The sequence below is a fragment of the Mastomys coucha genome, unplaced genomic scaffold, assembly GCF_008632895.1.
Source record: "Mastomys coucha isolate ucsf_1 unplaced genomic scaffold, UCSF_Mcou_1 pScaffold18, whole genome shotgun sequence".
Classification (NCBI taxonomy): Eukaryota; Metazoa; Chordata; class Mammalia; order Rodentia; family Muridae; genus Mastomys; species Mastomys coucha.
Genome location: NW_022196900.1, coordinates 110,045,390 through 110,067,214, shown reverse-complemented (window position 1 = coordinate 110,067,214; position 21,825 = coordinate 110,045,390). Strand labels below are relative to the sequence as shown.

General features: G+C 44.6%; 1 protein-coding gene and 1 pseudogene across 1 annotated transcript in view; both read right to left on the bottom strand.

The window, feature by feature from the left end:
- Errfi1 (ERBB receptor feedback inhibitor 1) overlaps positions 1-12,080 on the bottom strand; it is a 13,447-nt gene extending 1,367 nt beyond the window's left edge. The window contains 4 exon segments of the mRNA XM_031379559.1: positions 34-84; positions 943-1,019; positions 1,121-1,315; positions 11,860-12,080. Of these exon segments, the coding sequence (XP_031235419.1) occupies positions 34-84; positions 943-1,019; positions 1,121-1,242 (250 nt within the window). The 5' untranslated portion in view covers positions 1,243-1,315; positions 11,860-12,080.
- On the bottom strand, positions 6,692-6,856 carry LOC116097371 (annotated as a pseudogene).
- Positions 12,081-21,825: the final 9,745 nt, after the last annotated feature.

The window sequence follows — 21,825 nt, the reverse complement described above, 5'->3', positions numbered from 1 at the left end:
CAAGAGGGGGCAAGCTTGACTTTGGAGATGGACCACATTCTGCAAAGAAGTGGCCGCTCCCTGGAGCAGACCGAGAAGCACATCCTGAAACAACAAGCGATGCTCATCAGGGACTGCTGTCCTCGTCCTGCAGCCTGTGAGAGCCCAGGACCTGAGCTCCAGCTCTCTGCACAAGTCAGGGAAACACCTGACTGCTATAACCCTAAGGACACCCATGCAACCGCCACAGGTATAATTAAGAGCCAGAGTAGGGGAACACACGTGATCTGGTTCAAAGAACAAATTATCTCTGCCATCTCCCTTGGACATGTGCTCGGCAAACACCCACACGTCCCAGGCAGGTTCTGTGACGTATATGAAATTCACAGGAGATGAACAGTGTGTAATTTACATGAATGCCATGCTACAGCAAGCTTACGACATGCAGCAATACAAGGCATGCCGGCCGGCAGGAGTAAGCTGAGGTGAGGGAGGGCCTTCCTGCCAGCATATCATAATTGAGTGAATGGACTCACTTGCAATGTGCTCACCTGATAAAAAGCTTTTGACACAGATCCAAGGGACATAATGTTCAAATTAAAATAACTGTACAGTTTTCGAAGTGATTAACCATGTGACTACTTGCACCTATTGCTTTCAAACGTGCATTCAGTACTAGTAATACTCAAGACAGATACTGCCCACGGTTAAGTCTGCATTATACCCGAGAGTGAATTAATTCCTGCTGTGGAGAAATAGCTCCGCAGTTGTGTTTATGAGTCAGTGGCTCAGGTAGTAAAGGGTAAGGAAGAATTCTCTTCAGAGTCTGCTACCACTAGATGTCAGACTGCTGTTGGAAACTGCTTAGGTTTCCTGCTTTAAGAAATTACTGCTTGAGGACAGGGCAAAGCTTATCAGACTGCCAACTTCTTCACATGCTATTCCAAAGACTTTTATACATACCAACAGCTGTTAGGTGCTCCTGAGCAGGGGGGTTCAGACTGTAGGCCATGGTTATTGGATCAATATTTAAAAAGTTACTGAAAGCAAAGGAAGACATGTTGGTCGTGAGTAAGGACAGTCCTGTCACTTCAGTATCAGGAATGTACACAGAGCACAGGAGCACACACGCTTGACTTACTTTTCAAACTCACTACGACCGCCCCAGCAGGTCTTCATATTCCCCAAGGCTTGGCCATTATGGAGAAATCCAGTTTTTAATGGGACTCGAACATCCTGAGCAGCAACTCCTGCTGTTGACATTGTGCCCCACTCTGGAATGCCTTCAAATCTGTAAAGCCCAGGTGTTTTTAAGTCAACCAGTAGTTTTCATTCCCTGAGGAAATCAAGAACAAATGAGAGAATAAACAACATAATTCAGAAGTCATATAGTCTATACTGCAGTGTAAGTAATTAGAGGTGGAGGGAGATGGAAAAATTTGGTTGTAGACTTTTTTCTAATTCTTCTCATAAGGATACTTAAAATGTAAAATAATTTTTGTTTTTGTAATTACTAAACTGGCACTTGAAAGGTTTTCCACAGAATGATAAGAATCCATTGCCAGAAAAGCCAACTCTTGGCGCAGAAATTACCAGAGCTCAACAAATCACAACTGCTTTCCAAAGCACACAACCCCCTCAGGCCCACTAAACTGACCTATGGCATAGCTGTACCAGGAAGGACACATAGAGGATAAAACCCATTTTTCTCCAAGCTAAAAAAGAAATTTCAGCTAGGCATGGTGGTGCATAGCTGTAATCTCAGCTCTTTTGAGGCTGAGGCAAGAGGATGGTAGGTTCAAGGCCTGCTTGGACTACATAGCAAGTCCTGCCTTACCCTCACTGAGCCCCCACCCTGAAAACAACCAACAAACCCAAGTCATTTTAGAAAAGACTGAGACCCCCCCACCCCCGCAGCCTAATGTTTATTTGGACTATGTATTTCGGGGCGGTCATAGAAGACATATTCTTCAGTTATTACTTGCTCAAGAAAGGTAGTCATATGCGGATACAAATTTCTACTATCTTGTAAAAATCAAGTTCTGCAAGATTACTAGCTTCAGTGTCAGCTTTGGCTAGCTTCCTCCCTTTCAAAGACAAACTTAAGGGACATTGTTTGTATTCTCCTTTGTGAAATATGCAGTAATTCATGTCCTGCTCCCTATAAGGCATGGATTACAAAGGCAAAATATATTTTTCTTAAACTAGTAGCTCCTCAATTTTATCAGATGTTACAGGTCTGGAGTTCTCACACGCTCATTCTAGTTTTACTTTTATGATTCAGTGTTGTGCAGATCCTAAACCCATCAGCTCTGCTGTTTGCAGTCACGTGCACTCAGGAAGCTAGGCTTTCCTTTAGACAGCAGGATGCTAGCTGTCGGCTGCCCAAAACACAGACCCCTTTGAGATCTCATAGATATTGTCTACACAACTCTGCCATTAAATACTTGCAGACCTAGCAAGTGCTGACACGGTTTAGGACTGAGCATGGTGTTAGCATTCTGTATAAACTCCACCCCACAGATACCTGGCAGCAGCCAGGTATGCTCCTCCCCATGGTTACCTGGCAAGGCCCTATAAAAGGGGCTGCTTGCCCCCTCCTCTCTCTCTGACTCCTGCTTCTCCACCTTGCCTCTTGCCCCTTTCTTCCCCCTCTCTCCACGTGGTCATGGCCGGCCCCTACTTTTCTATTCTCTCTGCCTTTCTCTGCCTCTGCTACCCTCTTAACTCCCCTCCCCATGCCCTAAACTCTATCTATTCTATACTATACCGGTGTGTGTCTGGTCCCTCAGGGGGAAGGGATGCCTAGGCATGGGCCCGCCGAGGCATCCCGTCCCTGACACCTCGCCAAAACATATATCTTTCTCTTTTTATGATCACAACACATGGGACTAGGACCAATCTGCGCTGGAGGAGCTTCATAGATGATTCTTATTAAAATGATCAGCAACTAAACATCTACTACTTACAAATTTAGGCCTAGTAGAACAAGTGGCAGTGGGTCCTAAGTACCCCCCGCCTTTTTTTTTTGAGACAGGGTTTCTCTGTGTATTCCTGGCTGTCCTCAAACTCAGAAATCCACCTGCCTCTGCCTCCCAAGTACTGGGATTAAAGGCATGCACCACCACTGCCCGGCTCCTAAATACCTTTTAATCACAGACCTGGTTCAGTAAGTGAATGTTTGTTGTCCACTGAAGGTAAACTATGTGGAAAGCACAGGGGTTCTTATGTTTTTAAGCTAAAAAATACCCCAGAGATGTTTACAAAGCCAGCTGTTTTGATACATCAGGCAGTTATTTTATTTCAAAGAGTCAAATCTTTTTTTTTTTTTTTTTTAAAAAAAACCTAGTCTCTCAAAGACAGATACTAAAATAATCTGTCACTTAAGGAACCTCAGTATTGGGAAGTCTTTGGGTCTTGGTTTTTAGATTACTGAAATGAAACAGATGTGTTATTTACCATTGAGTAATTTAAAAAACACATTTTTAAGGAGGCTATCCTCTCCCTGTGTATGCTTAGCCAGAGTGTATCAAGCCTTTTCTAAACATTCACCACCACTGAGAGACTACAGGGAAGGGAGCTGTGGTAATATGAAAATGAGAGGCAGGCGAGAAGGGAGGACGACTGTGGTGGTGAAGTGGTTTGAAAGCACACGTCTGAAGATGGATCATCCCGATTACAGGACAATGCTGCGGGGGACGCGGGAGGCCCAGCCCCCACCTGTAGGCAAGCCGACAAGTAGTACTAGTGATTACTGTGTCAGCCTCCCAATGCCATCTACATCTCAGCTTTCAACAGAGTGATTGTGTAACTATCGCCTCTGTTCAAGTTGCCTTGGAATCCTAAACTTACATTTCAGTGGTCACTTAAAATTATTTATATGTTTTAGAAAAAGTTATTTTTTTATTCATTGTTTCCATCACCTACTTGTTAGCTTTCTTAAGGAAATTTTTTTTTTTTTAGTATAAAAAGAATTGTGTTCACTAAGCCAGCTCACTTCTGACCACAATAGTGTCTTTGTGTATTCATAGAAGGTGACCTGCCTCTACATTTCAATGGGGAATTGTGAATGGGCCATGTTATGAAACGATCTCAACTTCCTACTTGCTTGCATGGCAGAAGCAAGGAGGGCAATATAACTCTGTGCTCTCATCGTTTGGAAAATAACTTCAGGCTGTAAAACCCAAAAGAGCAACGTGCCACAGGTTTAAGGTTTAGATACACATACATTCTCTGATCCCTCCACCCCTGACGTTAAATTAAGGTTATGTTAAAAAACTATTTGAAACTCTTCTTCTGCCTCACAAGACAAAAAACCAAAAACCAGTATTCAGGTTGTATAATCCTGGTGGAGGCAGAGACACTCTGGTCAAATTTAAGCTGATAAATAAAACAACACATTTTGCTCAAGTGAAATTTGACTAATGCTGCAGAGTTAAAATTGTATCCAAGTCCTTATAACTGTAACACTCTGCTTTTCAATTCACAGAGAAAGTAACTGCAAAGATACATTTATGTATGAGTACCAATATCTAAAAGTACAATATGATACTGTTATGAAATGCAAGATCAAAATGAATGTTGATACAGGTTGCACAGTGTAACCAATACCCAAATAACCTTGGGTATAACAATTTACATAATCATGAAACAATTTTAATATTAAGTAAACCAAAATGCAGTTAAATACCAGTACCTCATTTCTGCTAATAGCACTATATTGTTCTTAAATTTTAGATTTTGCTCTTAAAATCTTTTCTTGGTTTTTCCGAGACAGGGTTTCTCTGTGTAGCCCTGGCTGTCCTGGAACTCACTCTGTAGATCAGTCTGTCCTCAAACTCAGAAATCCGTCTGCCTCTGCCTCCCAAGTGCTGGGATTAAAGGTGTGCGCCACCACTGCCTGGCTCTTAAAATATATTTTTTTAAAGATTTATTTATTTATTACATATAAGTGCACTGTAGCTGTCTCCAGACACACCAGAAGAGGGCGTCAGATCTCATTACAGATGGTTGTGAGCCACCATGTGGTTGCTGGGATCTGAACTCAGGACCTTTGGAAGAGCAGTCAGTGCTCTTAATCACTGAACCATCTCACCAGCCCTCTTAAAATCTTTTAATTCATTTCTACGGCTTCAAATCTAAAGACTGTCCCTAAGTAGGTAAGTGCAACCTGACTTCCACTTTGCATTTCTTATTGTCTGGCGATTATCTTTCCACTTGGATGGGCCTCTGGTATCTCACAAGCTACAAACCAGATTCCGCCAGTCTCTTAACTTACCTCCCACCCCTTCTAGAGTAAAGAGGATCACACTTCCTGAGGTACCACTGTGAGCCTGAGTTAAGACCAATATACATTCAACTGCCAACCTCCACACATAGTTTTTAAACTTCTCAAACCTCTCTTCCTTCTCCTACTGGTTCCAATTTCTAGTCTGAAAATACTTAAACCATACTACAGCCAACAGGATCAAATCAGTATTCCTCAACTGCCACCCCAAAAAGAGCCTGTAAAAGCCTCTAAAAGCCCCTGATTGGCACAGGACCTTCACAATGGGCCCTTGCTTCACCTGCCCTTCAGCTCTAGCTGTTCTAAGCTTTAAGGCAAGTTCTCACTTTTATTAAAAGCCAGAGCCATGTCTCTCAATTTCTTGTTATTCCCCTTCTACCCTCCAAATCCAGGACTGGTGCTTGACATTTCCCCCCTGTAGATACATGTATATTTACTTCTAATATTAAGTAAGAAAATAGCCATCCCATGTTTTAAAATGTAATTACATGAGATGCACCCTCCCCCCCACCCCCAGCTGAAGAGGAAAGCTAAGGAAAAAAGCACAAATTTGTTCAGGGATCAACTCTGTATGTACTGTATGTAGAGTGAGGCCAGTAATAACCTAACACATTTAGAATATCCTAAATTCACCTTCCAGTTCCTAAGTGACAGTATGTGCCTGAGTAAAAAGTAAGCATCAATGCTAGTGCGGCTTTCTAAATAGCTTGCTACTATAGACTTAGGAGTGAAAAATCAATTTCACCTTTTCTTACATACTATTCCTTTGGGCTTGTAATCTATCTTGTATCTATCTTTTCGAGACAGGGTTTCTCTGTGTAGCTCTGGCTGTCCTGGAACTCACTCTGTAGACCAGGCTGGCCTCGAACTCAGAAATCCACCTGCCTCCCAAGTGCTGGGATTAAAGGCGTGTGCCACCACTGCCCGGCGTAATCAATCTATCTTGGTTTTATTGCTACTTTATTTTAAAAATAAAAAAGTCACAATATACCAATAGCACACTGCACACTTTCTAAGGTGAACTCCCATGCCTTTATCTTGAAAATACTTTGAAACTGCTTTAACACAAAGCAAGGCTACCTTAAGGCAGTAACCTAGATATGCTTACCTTGCCACAAGATCTCATTAATACATCTCAGGAGCAATCCATGAGAGGAGGAGGGGCACATTTTTGTCTTACAACTCATCCAGTTCTGCCCAGTGCTTCCTTATTTAAGAGTGTGATGTAATTTCCTTCTTTCAATCTAGTTCTAGAACCTGATTTCTGTTTATTCAGAGTGATAAATGGTCTTTCCAGCTGCATTTAACAATTACCTACCTAACTACTTCCATAATCAGGGAAGACAACTTAACTAGATAGCCAAAGTTTATCAAAAGAAACTGATTAGAAATTTTGACACCTTTCATTACTTTGGATCTTCCCCAAATATACTACTTTCTATACTCACTGAAAAGTTTGATTGCCTTTGAGAGGAAATGGAAATCAGTTTTATTTGCTGTTTTATGGACTTATATATATATTTTTTCAATTAGCAATAATCGCGCCTCAGATAAACCTCATTGGCTACGATACTGCCACTGCGCAAAGCTTGGACTTATATTAATAACTGAGAAAAATGACTTAGCAACTACCTGAACGCTCAGCATTATCATGTGACACAGGAGGATCTACAAATCATGGAATACATCATACTTCTAGTCAATGGCTTACACATTTTGGCTATAAATAGTGAACACATCTTCCTGGTTTGTGGAAGCTAAGGTAACAAAGTGTTAAACGCAGCAAAGACTCGTTTGCATCACTGAATCAGGTAGGTGGTGTAATCTAGATTTATTTCAAGAGCAAAGGCCTGAATTCAAAGTTTTTCAGATTTCACTTTAAAAGCTATGACTTGGGGATAAGGAAAGAAAGGAGGCAGGCTAAGGGAACTTCGCAAATATTTAATAAATGCTATCCAAAAGGATGCAGCCGGGCGGTGGTGGCGCATGCCTTTAATCCCAGCACTTGGGAGGCAGAGGCAGGCGGATTTCTGAGTTCGAGGCCAGCCTGGTCTACTGAGTGAGTTCCAGGACAGCCAAAGCTACACAGAGAAACCCTGTCTCGAAAAAAAACAAAAAACAAAAAAACCAAAAAGGATGCAATGAAAGGACGGACAATTTATGTGCTCTCACCTCCACTCAGGATCTTCAATGTGCTCCACACATACTGACCCACTTACAAGTGGGGAAAATGGAAGCCACAAGGACAAGAATTTTTCTCCAGACTATAAAAATAAAAGCCACATGATGGAACTTCTTCAATAATTCAGAAAACTCCTAGTTAAGTATTTAAGAAATAGTAAGCTAGTGACAGCCCCATTAGTTCAAGTACTGCCTCAATGGCCTTGTGATTCAGTTTGTCCCTCAGGATTTTAGGGTGATACAATTACAAGCAAGGCAACAGCACTGTATTGTTTTGTCATTGGTACTTTTCCTACAGAGCACAACAATCAACAGTACCAGCCACAGACAGGCGAGCACACGGGATGGAAGAGTGTTTCTTTCTGACATATGCAATGCACCATACCTGTGAATGATGTGTGGATTCTGTTGTAATCTTAATGACAATGACCACAATGGTCTAATGATGGGAAGTGAGTCTTTAAAACTTCATGTTTATTTAACAAGCATTTAAATAATCCAATGGACAACTCAGGAGAGTTAAAATTAATACATAGGCAGTAATAACAACATTCATAGGATACTGTCAGGAAGGGTTTTTCGTGTTTTATCCTTGTACCAACCCTGTAAGGTGGGTGGGAAACCATTACTACTCTCAATTACAGCTGAGGAGCTTCTGGAACTTGATCCAACTCAGCTCTGGTGAGCCACAGTAAGGCCAAGGCTTGGAAGCTTGGCTTCAAAGTTCAGGCTCTCGACCATACCACAGCCTCTCTTAGTCTCTCAGGTTCTTCATATTGCTTGAATAAAATGACTTAAGATGCACACTTGCCTGCTTTGGATGAGGCAGGTACTGGGTAACCTGTACCTATGAAAGTTCCCATTTCACTTCCTCACATTTTCCTACTAAAAGTTGTCAGTTATATACTTGGCCTAGATATCTAAAATGGGCAGACCATGGCATAATCTTCTATGACCAACTGTAATAATTCTTTTGACGCTCTTCATCTTTCCTGAGTCAATGATGCCCCACCACAATGGAGCCTTATACATAGTATTTGATGCAGCATATGCTCACTACATATATCCGAAAGGCTTCCTTTAAATACTCTCATCGCACAGATCCCGATGATACCATTATACCTTTGTTCTATCACAAAGTCTGAAATTCAGTAATAGGATTCTTTTATCTGTAAAGCACTCTACAAATTACAAAGCACTCTCTTATATACTATCTCACTTGATCCCCACACATCCTTGTAAGGAGAGGAAGAGATTATAATCTCCATTTTGCTTTAAAGAAATGAAGTGAGCTGAGACACCCTGCTCTGATGGAAGCAGTCTACCTGGGCTATTCTGCACTGTCACCCAGCCAGCGCTCTCCTCACCCACTCCTCCTTTCTACCATCATTTTAGGCAATAGCCCTGGTTCTCCTAATATTCTTGTTGACCAAAAATGATGTTACTATAAAAAGGAGGGCTACTTAAGACCTATGTGCTAGCTAACTGCAAAGACAGGAACTGGAACTCAGCTTTCTTCAGGTCAAATTCTAAGAAAGCAAACATTTATTTTCACAAATACATACAGAATGCTTCTTCTGGACTAGATAGATACATCAGATGAAGAAAATGGTTGTTGTCTGATGAGGCCATGTAACAAGGATGGGGGTATAGCTCTCAAGGAAATGAGCAGGGCGCATGGCAGGATAAGGAGGTGGAGAGCTTATTTACACAGGTGGTCATGGGAGGCCTCCATAGATAGGCGACATTCACAACCTATTTCCTTTTCTATTTTATTTATTTTGTTTTGTTTCCCAGACAGGCTTTCTCTTTGTAGCTCCAGCTGTCCTGAAATCACTCTGTAGACCAGGTTGGCTTCAGAACTTAGAGATCTGCCTGCCTCTGCCTAGTGCTAAGATTAAAGGTGTGCGCCACAGTGCTAAGAACTGATTTCTTAAAGAACACAGAGACAGCCATGAAATGGGGCCAGAAAAGAGCTTGTGGACTAAGAATCTGTAACTTGTGAAGTTTCTTCTTAGCTATGGGTTATAAGAGCTTTTGAACAGAAACGTCTAGTCCTAACCATCCTACGCCCAAACTGAAAAGGGCTCTAATTCCACATTTTAAAGACATATTCAGCAAGCCTGGAAAATCATTTTCCAATAATCCCACCCCAATATTACAGTACAAAGAAATTTATTAAAATATCAATGAAACCTTATATAACAAAAAAACAAACAAACAAAAAACAAAACAAACAAACAAACAAAATGAAGACTCCAAAGTTCTCACCTTTTGAAGTTTGAATCCCACACTTTTTTTCTTAACACCAATTCTGTTAAGCTAGTAATTTATAGTTTAGACCCTGAAGTTTACTGGTTTTATCCACATCAAGTTTAAACTGTGTGAATAATGCCAGAATACTACAGGTGCATTGTATTTATCTAGTTACTGTTCATTAGCCTTCGTATGTCCTGCCCAAATGCCTGCAAAGGATGCTATGTGCATCCAGATGGTGAGGTACCAGTTCATATTTATGGAGATTAGAAGCAGGGCTGCTTCTCTGGTAGAGGGAGCCAGGGACATTCAAATTCTAAGAATTACCATGGGCACCACCTTTTCCCCTCCCCTGCTCCCCTTTCCAAAGCAACCCGATGTAGGTATGCTGACAATCAGGTCAGTTGCAAGCTGGTAGAGTGCACCTGTAATTTAGGGGACTTGATTTTCAAAGCTACTATTAGTATGAGCAGAAAGGCAGTATTATCTAGTACAACTTTGGAGAAGTGGCAATAAAGAGTCAGTTTCATAAAACAAAAAACACCTAGAGACTACAACATAATTAAGTCAGGCTCACCAGCATCTACTATGAACCCAAAGTAGGAAATCCAACTCGTTAAAAAAACAATAATTCTACCTCTCAAAACTATGAGTAACCCAGACGTTTCATAGCAGCCACTAAAAAGGAACGACAGATTCTCTCTCCAAACCTTATCAGTGCCTGGACCATCCTGTTAAGCCTTGAAATATAAAGTGTGCTTTCCTGCATTAATCAACATTAACTGTGCAAGGCTGTGGAGAGTAAGAGCTGTTCAGACAGTTCCTGCCGGTAAGGGTCTGATTTATCTGCCAAGGTGCAGATTTACAGTTTGAGATTTTTTACCACTTATCAGCAAATGTCCACCAGGGCACAGGAGAGGCAGTGAAGGCAATGACAGATAGTGTCCAGTCTCTTTTTAAAAACCTTCAGTATTTCCTCTCAAACCTGGTAATATCCACAAAGGGATGGAGAGACAATCAACCAGCTGACAGGTTAGTAACAAACCAGCTTATTCTTTTTGTCTTTACAAAATTTGCTCTTTTGCTGATATATGCATTTAGACTATCTTTGGTCTCTACTTTGGTAAAATCTCTTAAAACCTCCATGTTTTAAGAAAGTTTTTTTTTTTTTTTTGGTCTGTTTTTGTTTTTTTCAAGGCAAGAGCTGACACAGTGAACCCCAAAATGTCCCAGTCTCAATAGATGCATAACCACCTATACCTGTATAGACTTAAGGAAGTTTAAAACTGTAGAATAATTCTTCTTCTTTTTTATACCTCACCTTTCCTCACCCCTGACAGTTGCCTGGAAACCGGTCCTGCCCTACCTGTGCTGCAGGTGTACCTCCCCGTCACATCTCTTTTAAAGCTACAGTCTCCGTCTTACTACACTTAAGTTTATGACTAACAATCTATTCACATTTTTTATCAGGTAGGAGACTGGTTTCTTTCAAGCAATGATGAAATCCTAATAAAGACTGAGGAAGCACCCATCCAGCACCACCAACCACGGTGAATTTGAACAAAGATACGATATACGTATAAATACAGGAGCCCTGGCGTTTGAACAGTTCTGTCTGCATTTTCACTCCTCTTTTAACATTTAAGTCATGTAAGGCAGAGAGTCGTGTTTCTGGAAGAAGAAAAAGCCGCGGGACAACTCGGATGAATTAAAAAATATTTCTTAAAACACGGGGGAAATGACCTTCGTCGCCGAGTCGCACCGAGCCTCAAGACCGGTACCAACCGGGGACTAGCACTCTCCGAGCCCGCCCGCCACGGCTCCTCGCCGAAGCTTTCCGGGCCGGCCCGACGGGTGCGCGGGGCGAGCGGGGAGATGGAGAGGGCCTCAGCTGCGCCGGGAAGACCGCCGAGCCGCCGCTCCGGAGCCCCAGGAGCCCCAGGCCGTGGAGACGTGTCGTGTGCGCGCCGGTGCATGGCCCCGGCGGGAAGCCGAGGGCGCCCGCGGCTCCCCACGCACCCCGGCCCGTCCCGGGAAGCGGCGCGCCGGCGGCCCCCGCTCCAGCCCGCCGCCCGGCCTCTCGCCCGCTCGCCCGGCAGCCCGCTCGCCCTCCGCGCCCCCGCCCCGAGCCTCCCGACGCCCGCCAGGCCCCTTACCCCAGGGGAGCGGGGCCCCGCGGCGCCCTCCCGCGCATGTCCGTCCCGGCTGGCTCAGAGCCGCGGGCTTAGGGGCCCGAGCATCGCGCAGGCGCCTCGCCGCTCGCTCGCTCGCCCTCTTTCTCTGCTCGCTCGCAGGCTACGCTCGCTCGCACTCCGCACAGCTCACGCTCCCTGCCTCGCACTCGACCGCCGACGCCGGCGCGGCCGACGCCCGTATTTATACGGTGAGCCGATGACGTGACGTCGGCGCCCGCCGCCCCGCCTCCTTCACGCAGCCAATCCGGGCGGCCGCCCGCTTAAAGGGGCGATGGCTCTACGGACGCGTTTGCGTGGGGCCCGCCGGGTGGCGCTGGCAGCCTCGTCTCCTGAGGGGATGTTTCTGGCTGGGCCGCCTCTGTGCGTGCTGCCTAGCCTAAGGACACCGAGTTTTCCTAACTCAGAAGGCTGTGAGCGGCCTTGTTTCCAGCCCCGGGGAGGGAAGTGACGTTGAGATGCTCTTGGGTCCAAGAAACCCAGGGAGCGGGGGATTTGGGGTTTGGAGAGGAGAGGGTATACCCCGAGGTATAGCGAGGGAGGGTCGAGGGATGGCGAGGAGAGTGATAAAGAACAGAGGGGGACGTGAGGAACAACAGGGACTGCTGTGATGATGCGAGACGTGAAGGATGGCAGGGCGCTCCAACCAGGGATGGAGGACTATGAAGAAAGTGGGCTCTGGGAAAGAGGGCATGGAACTGAGGGGCAGTGAGTGGGCAGCACGTGTCTGAAGACAGGAAGGGGCAGAGAGTGCCTGGCTAAGGACAAGAAGGGATGGAGGGGCGGTGGGGGGCACTGTGGTCCACTGCAGGACATACAGACAACCTCACCAATTGATCTGGGTAGTTAGGGGGACGGTGTGGGAAAGGGAGGCAGGGACAGAATGGAAAGGTGAGGGGCAGCACTGGAAGGTGAAGGACAAAGGGGACGGGCCAGTGGGCCGTGCCGCGTGGGCAGGATCAGGGAGGCCTCACTCCTCTGCTCTTGGCCTCCAGCCGAGCCTAGGCTGATCAGGGGCACCTCCCCCAAACCTTCCCCCCACCCCCGCCCTCTTGGCTTACCTGTCAAAGTGCTATCCTCCATGTCCCTTGGCCCCAGGGTGGCCGCTGATGCCCAAGGACAAAACGCCATCAAGTCAGCGGGGAGGAGGGTTCTCGGGACAGAAATCTGGTGATGCAAGTTAGGTTTATAGTTTAACCGTAAAATAAATAATACAATGATAAACCAAGAGTGGTTCAAGCAAAAAAAGCAAACAGACAGAAGCCCTCCAGTTTGAACTAGTACAAATTCCTCTTAATGGCGCTCCACACAGGAGAGAGCTCAGACCTGTGGCTGACCTCTGTGGTCCGCACACAGAGCGCTTCGTGCACTCCAGCAGGAATGCCTGATAGTTATATGCTTAGCACCACCTAATTGAGCCAGTTTAACATATGGAATGAGGTGCTGGCCTCATTATCTGGTTAACCATTAACTTCGTGGCCCACGAACCGAGTTGCTTCTTCCAGTATTGACTTGCATTCTTTTTCATTGAACTCAAAGGCCTTCATTTTAAATTCAAGGCCTGATGCACCAGATTTTAAAAACCAAAAGAAAACTCTGAAGTATTCCTTTGCCCACTCTCAGAGGCCGGCGTTAGAAGGCTCCTCCCCTCTGTCTGATGGTCCCCACTAGCCTGTAGGGGCTGCTTCCACACCCACGCTCCTAGCAATTCAATTCTCCCATCTTTTTTTATGGCCATTCACTTAGTAGTATTTTAATCTTATGGAAATTAGTCTTGTCATATTAGCTAGGCATTTATTATTTACTTGTTTTAAGTTTTGGTGGGTTTTAAGACAGTTTTACTCTGTAGCCCAAGTAGGCCTAGAACTCACTAGACAGCTCGGGTTAACCTCAGGCTTGGTCATCCTTTGGCCTCCAGAGCCTTGAGATTTACAGGCATGAAGTCAGATGCTTGACTAGGTTTTGAAAGTCACAGAAAGTCCACTTGCCTCCCACCTTTGCTATTCGTGGATTCGTGCTATATACTATCCCCTCCCCTCCATGTGTATGAGTGTATATGTGTGTGTATGTGTGCATGTATGTATGATATGTGTTTATGTGTGTATGTGCGTGTGTGTGTGTCCTCCCCTCCGTGTGTGTGTATGTGTGTGTGTATGTATGTATATGTGTGTATGTCCTCCCTCTGTGTGTGTGTGTGTATGTATATGTGTGTGTGTCCTCCCCTCCGTGTGTGTGTGTGTGTATGTGTGTATATGTATGTATATGTGTGTATGTCCTCCCTCTGTGTGTGTGTGTGTGTATGTGTGTGTATGTATGTATATGTGTGTATGTCCTCCCTCTGTGTGTGTGTGTATGTATATGTGTGTGTGTCCTCCCCTCCGTGTGTGTGTGTGTGTGTGTGTGTGTGTGTATGTGTGTGTATGTATGTATATGTGTGTATGTCCTCCCTCTGTGTGTGTGTGTGTGTGTGTGTGTGTGTGTGTGTGTGTGATTTACTGGATGGGGATTCAGTGAGGTCCAGTTTCATCAGAGAGGAACCTTAGTTACTCGGATTCCCAGTTGCCACAATGCAATTGTAATGTGTGCTCTAACCTTATTAGCATGCTTTTATATTCCCCTATTCACAAAACAGAGATAATCACCACAGAGACCAAGGGACACACCCCTCTGTAGAGAGAAGAGCAACAGGATACTCCTTCCACACTGGGGAGCTGTAGGAGATGCTAATGTTTTGGTAAATCATCATCAAAAAAAGTCACAAAGTTACTTGAGTAATACATGATTAATCTGGGTTTTTTTCTTGGCTCTACTTTAAACTTACAACAGTAAACATTTAGCGTTCTAGTTTTTCTGAGGGGAAGCGATTAGAACTTCTACTTCACTGACTTTAGCTCATAATTATTCATATACTGACGCTTTCTCAGCTGTGGTGAAAACACACAGTGCACAGGCTACTCAACAGTGTTGTATAATAGTTTGAGAAGAGTTCAAAGTGAAAATGCTCGGCCAGTCATGTGACGGGATTCTGGCGGGTTGATCACGTACTGTTCATTGACCTTTAATAGTTCAAACACCAGAACGGAGAGCTAGAGAGGTGCTCTCCTTTCCTCGGGCCTAGAGCTAGAGAGGTGCTCTCCTTTCCTCGGGCCTAGAGCTAGAGAGGTGCTCTCCTTTCCTCGGGCCTAGAGCTAGAGAGGTGCTCTCCTTTCCTCAGGCCTAGAGCTAGAGAGGTGCTCTCCTTTCCTCGGGCCTAGCTTGTTAGAATCTGTCTCCAGAAATTGAAAGCTTTTCCCTTTCCTTTCCTTTCCCTTTCTTTCTTTCTCTTCCTTCCTTTCTTTCTTTCTTTTGTTCTTTCTTTCTTTCTCTCTCCCTTTCTTCCCTTTTTTTTAAAGACAGGGTCCCTCTGTGTAGCCCTGGCTGTCCTGGAACTCACTCTGTAGACCAGGCTGGCCTCGAACTCAGAAATTCACCTACCTCTACCTCTTGAGGGCTGGGGTTAAAGGCTTTTGCTATCATATTCCAGCTCCAAGTTTTCACTTTGTTAAAGTCTTTCAAAGTTTACTTTGCTTTGAGGCCGTTCTCCAAGGAATTTTGATTAGCTGGTTTCTTTAAAAGCAGAATTGAACACAGTAACTTAAAGCATTAGGTTTTTGTCATGTGACCCAGTTTGTCAGTTTGCACCATTCCACCCCTGGAGTGAGAGCAAGGAGCCTGGGACTCATCTGGGGTACTTTCCCTTGCTCTCTCAAAGAAATCCAGCATATCTTGCCTAAGTGTAAATGTGTCACATGGAACCTTAGTGAATGTATGTTTATATTTTGCTCTTGGCATCCTATAAAAAAAAGTACACACACTTTTGTGTTCATTATTCTTGATTGTGTTTTATATCCTCTCCCTAGAAAGAAGTATTTTAAAGAGAAATACTTTTTGCATTACCTTATTAATCATAGGGCCTTTGTTTCTGTCAATAGATGATGCATATTAGACACTTCCCACTAGAATACATGAGTGCAATAAAAACGCACGGTGGAAAATTTACATTTCTTAGGAGTCAGCTGTTTAGTGTACCACACTGTTGGAAACAACCACAGAGGCATGCGTAGGCACACACACACATCTGCAGCCAACTCTGCCTTATTTTCAAGCCTGCACGAGAACCTGAGGTTCAGCAGATGGCTCAGCTGGTAAAGGCAGTATGCCAAACCTGATGACCTGAGCTCAGCCTCTGAGACACACAGGCTGGAAGAAGAGGGCTAAGTCCTTTCTGCTGCCCTCCGACCTCCACATGTACTCACACAGAAACGAGTAAACGCAAATTTAGAACGCGGTAAGAGATGCCTGAAGAGGAACTGAAAGGGGGGACAGGGTGGACTTGACCAAAGTTCATTACAGACATGTGTAAAATCCTCAGACAATAATAATAATAAAAGAATCCTGAGGTTCATTCATAAGGAGTGCTTCCTGATAAGAGAGGCCTCCACTGAACCATTAACTTAACTGCTCTGTGAAAAGTAGCACACACACACACATGCACACATTCACACACATACACACACTCACACATACACATACTCACACAATTGTTTACAACATTTCTGTCTTCTGTAATTCAGGATATTGCTGTCCTTTCCTAGATTTTCTCTTAAATAGGGCCACCCTCCACACACACATACACACACACCACACACATACCACACACTCTTATACACACTCACACACACACTCACACACACGTATACACTCACACACACATACACACACATACACACCACACACACACATACACACACATACACACATACCACACACACACACCACACACACACTCTCTTACACACACTCACACACACACACACACACACACACTCTCTTACACACACTCACACACACACCACACACACACTCTCTAACACACACTCACACACATACACACACACACACACTCACCACATACACACAAGGCACACACACATATCACACTATACCACATGTACCATATACCATGCACCACACAGACGCACACAATGCACACACACATAATATACATACACCATACACAGACATGCACTCACACATAACACACATATACCACACACACACACCTTCACACACACTCACCACATACACACAATGCATACACACACCACATATACATGATGCACACACACATAACACACATACACCACACACACACAAGCACACACAGACTTTAGGGATAATACGTGGTCTGTGAGAAGACAGAATGTGCTAGTTGTGTTAAGATTTTCTAGTCTGTGGCTTGGAGTCTTTTAGGGCCAAGACTTCTTTTGCTCGGTATGAAGGCGGGCTATGTCATTTGTTTTTAATTGAGTCACCTTTTGTGTACTTAAGGCTTCTTTAACAAACACTGTTTTTCCGATTCTAGCCCATCTCTAGAAGCCTACAGATTTAAGACATCTCCAGCCACACAGTCAATGTAGAAACCGAATCTAGATGTTTTTTGAGTTAGTTTCCTCAAGTTTCTTTGTTTCACGGTGTCTGAAGTACACACTGTATTTCCTATTAGCTGGCCAGTAGGGTGTGCTCTAGTCCCTTGCCAAATTAATTAATTAAAATATTAATGTAAACTCTTCATTAAGAGATTTCAGGAACTTATTTTATGTCTTTGTGACTACAGGCACCTGTAGGGTGTGTTTCCATAGACACACGCTCTATATGCATACATAGTACTGAAGGAAAGTTAAATTATGCTATTAAATAAAGAAAGCTTTATCTGCTTGCTTCTTCAGCTTAGCCCTAAAATAATTTGGTGTTTTCTTTTATTCCGAGTAAAGACGAATAAAGGAAGTAGTACAGTAGCAGGCATGGTGATCCATGCTTGTAATCCTGGCAACCTGGAGCTTGAGCAGAATGCTTGAAAGTGTAGAGCATCCTGGGCTACACAGCAAGACTCCGTCTCCAACAAAAACAAAGTGGGAAGGAGTGAGGTGGGGGATGCAGGCTGTGGAACCTGAGAATTTGTGTTTGAACCTTCACTTAGCCCTCAGAAGCAATAAATATACGTCTTTGTGCAAATTATTCAACCTCTGGGTGTCCAGTAACTTGGAAATAAGAGCGGTTCTTACTCCAGTAGGGCTATTAGACAAACAGATTCACATGGAAAGCATGTAAGACACTGCTCAGGCCAACTAGAGTTCAATAAAGGCTGTTATATTATTGGTTCTATTGTTAGCTTCATTGTTATTCCCATATATTCTCTGAGAGATGTTTAAATACCTTTTGCTATAAAATTCCCTCATTCTAGATTGTTATCTATGCCTGATACAATCTGTGGAGGAGGTGATTTCATTGCACCCGGAGAGCAATGATTGATGGGATGTTTTCCCTGACTTGTGGCATCTCCTCTTCTGAGGTGGTGAGGCCTTAAGACAGGAGTGAGTGAAGCTGCAGGTCCCGGCTTCTCAATGACCTGAAGGCAAGGTGTAAAGTGGCTGTCAGGTCTGTGGCATCTACCCCCTGCTGCAATCACACACATACGGGTGTGTGTTTCCCTTCAGAGCACAACAGATTTCATCGGCACTGAAGCCTAAAACCCCTGCAGAACCCTCTCTGTGAATGGCTTCGTGAATTTCTCTGGGATGCGAGGACAATGGATAGACTCACTGACTGGGTATTAATATGAAGACATTTGTATACAAATGTCCATAAATACAAACCCCCCTCCCCACACACACACATAAATAACCCAGGTCGCAGCGCTGTAAAGCTGAAAGCTGCGCTTTAAAGTTAAAGGGATGACCTCTTTTCCTGAGTTTTCTCGTCTTTCATGGCTGCCTCACTAAACAGATTTCTTTGAGGAACTAGTGAGCCCTCTGCTGCGGTGCTCATGTGTGGTCTGGAGTAAACGGACCGTGCAGCGCCTGAGTGGGAGAAAGAGCTGCTTCAGCTGGAGTGACTGCTGGTTCTTATGGAAGGACTAAGTTGAAGTTTGGAACAGGGAGGTGGAGGAGTGGGGAGTGACGGGGATATGGACATGGGGAGTCTGTGGTGTTTGTGGCTCATGGTGACCCTTCTATGCCCAATTAAAAAAACTTATGGGCACTGGAGTTTAGTCTTCAGTAAGGGGTTTCATAAAGCAGTCAATCACTCAAGTCAAATTTAGCAAGCTGCCAATCACTTATCTAGCACTGAGTATATACTGGTAAAAAAAAAGTGAACATAATCTTTGTCCCAAAAAAACTTGCAGTCCAATGGGAAAGAAAGATGGCAGACGATGGCATGGTGGCATACATCTTTAACCCCGGTACAGAGGCAGAGGGGCATGTGAATCTCTGAGTTCCGGGCTAGCCTGGTCTAGGACAGCCAGAGCTAAATAGTGAGATCCTGTCTCATAAAATAAAACAGGTGCTAAGCCTTGTTTTATTGACACCTGATAGTGGTGTCAGGAGACCGGGTGTGTCAGGAGACTGGGTGCATCAGGAGACTGAGTGTGTGTGTTGAGAATGAGTGTGTCAGGAGACCAGGTGTGTCAGGAGACCAGGTGTGTCAGGAGACCCAGTAGGCAGGGCTGGCAGTGGATGGGAGAGACATTCTGAGACCGGGGTGAGTCGGCGGGGACTGGGAGTTAGAGCTCTCGAGGCAGGTGGGACTGGTGAACACAGGGTCTAAATGGAGGTGAAAACCTGAAGGCAAGAGAAACAAAACCATGCTTCTTTGTTGCAAGACTTGCGGACTGACAGACTTCGTCAGGACAAGGTAGTGCATGGGTGACAATCTACTTACTCGCTCGGAAGAGTTGCTGAAAGTCCTGGTTGCTGGAGACAGAGGCCATCTCAGGTGGACGTTCATTGCCTTTTGTCCTTGGTCATTTACTGGAATGGAATTGTGTTGAGCTTTATTCTGGAGAACATCGGTTGATACATACTGATCAATTTTTTCTACAATAAAACCTGTGGTGCTTAGAACACTGCAAAGGCATAGGACTCCACCCCAGTGGGACTCTGGAGTTCTTCTACCTGTGCACGATAGACTGAGTTTCAGGAAGATGGTTTGACTATGAGTATCAGTTGATGAATTCGTCTATCCCTGTGCAAGCACTTGACTTGTTTATCTCTTCCTCAGTCAGTCTGATTGTGGCATTAAACCCTTGGCTCTCCATTCCTCAGGCTGCGCTTTTCTCATCATGACAATGTGCCTGATACCTCCAAGGTTGCATGGTTTTGTGCACGCATGTGTGGGTTTTCCAAGTTCTAGATATGACATTAAGACGAATGAGTATTCCTCAGTTGTGCCCTAGGGAATTGTGAGTAGTGAAAGCCATTGGGAAAAATTCAAGACAAAAGCTGATTCCCTGATTTGGGAATATAAGGAAGACAGCACAGTGAGCAAGCTCCTGGCATCAGGAGAACTGTCAGGACATCCAAGAGGACCAGTGCTCATTCCACCAACATTTACTGAGTACCGATGGCATGCATTTCAGATGGCCATACCTTCTCAGAGTAAAATTTAGAGTAATTTCCAGTCGTTTGAGCTTGCTGGAGGCATCTCCTCTCCTTCAATGCTTTCGTCCGCCCCCTTAATTAGAGCGCAGGACACACCAGCAGGAGCACATCTGCAATGCCCCTTTGGTACATGGCACCACCTTGATTATGGGTACAGGCTTAATCCTAGGACGAGATGTGGGTGAGCGAAACAGCCTAAGAGACATAAAACTCAAAGGAAGATTCACTGGAGAAAAGCCAGAGACTCTACATCCTTCCAAAAGTTTCGATAATCAGCTAGTTCTTGGATGCACTCTAAAAAGGAAACAATCGCAGACAGAGAAAGCTTTCTGCTCAGGACCTCAATCAGTGATACGCAGCGTGGTGGTAGGCTGGCCCAAGTAGAAAATGGAAAGTCTATTCATATTCTTGCAAAGCTTTTATAAATAGGATGAATGTCTGTATTTGGGGATCAGCAACAATACCTAATAATAGCAGGCGCTTTTGTAGCGTTTACTCAGAACTGCGCATGATGTAAGGCTTTAGATAAATTAACTTCCCATGCTGTTATACCATGGAACGAGGGGACCGTTAGCCAAGTTCTGTCAGCATTATTATTATTGTTATTTTTTTTTTGCTAGTAATAGATCCCCTCCCCAATAAAATAACAAGAGACATTCAGTGGGTGGGCATGAGAAGACTGGAGGCACAGCTCCAACCGGCCATTCCCAGGAGGCTGGCAGACCTAGCTAGGCCTGGAGGCACAGCTCCAGCCGGCCATTCCCAGGAGGCTGGCAGACCTAGCTAGGCCTGAGTCTCCTTGACTTCAGCTTCCCTCCTCCGCGAGGGTTTCAGTTTTAGGTTTCTTGGTGGTATAAGAGCTGACAGCAGACTCTAATGCCCTCCAGTTAAAATATAAAGGAGTCTATTTTGTGACTTGAATAAAACCCGGGATCCAAGTATCTCTAGTCCAAACTGAAGGCCCGGGAAGTACAATGCTTCCACTGGCCAAATCTGGAGTGCAGAAGGCGGTGCTCAGCTTGGCCAAGCCTGAGCAGGCACCCAGCGTTGTGACTGGCAGTACACATGTCTTGTTTTCTCTCTGTGACATCAGGGAATGGGCACGTTGTAGACCAGGTTAGCTTTGAATTCATGGGGATTACCTGCCTCTGCTTCCCAGGTGCTGGGATTTTTCACCCTTCTATTTAAACATTTATTATATTTTATGAATGTCTTAGTTACTTTCTATTGTGAAAAACACCATGACCAACTTCTAAACATAAGCATTTAATTGGGAGCTTGTTTACAGTTTCAGAAGGTAAATCCATGATCTTCATGCCAGAGAGCCCGGGAGCAAGCAGGTAGGCATGGGGCTGGGAAAGAGTAGCTGAGGGTATCTGATCCGAAACCATGAGGCAGAGAGGGAGGGAGGGAGGGAGAGAGAGAGGGAGGGAGAGAGAGAGAGAGGAAG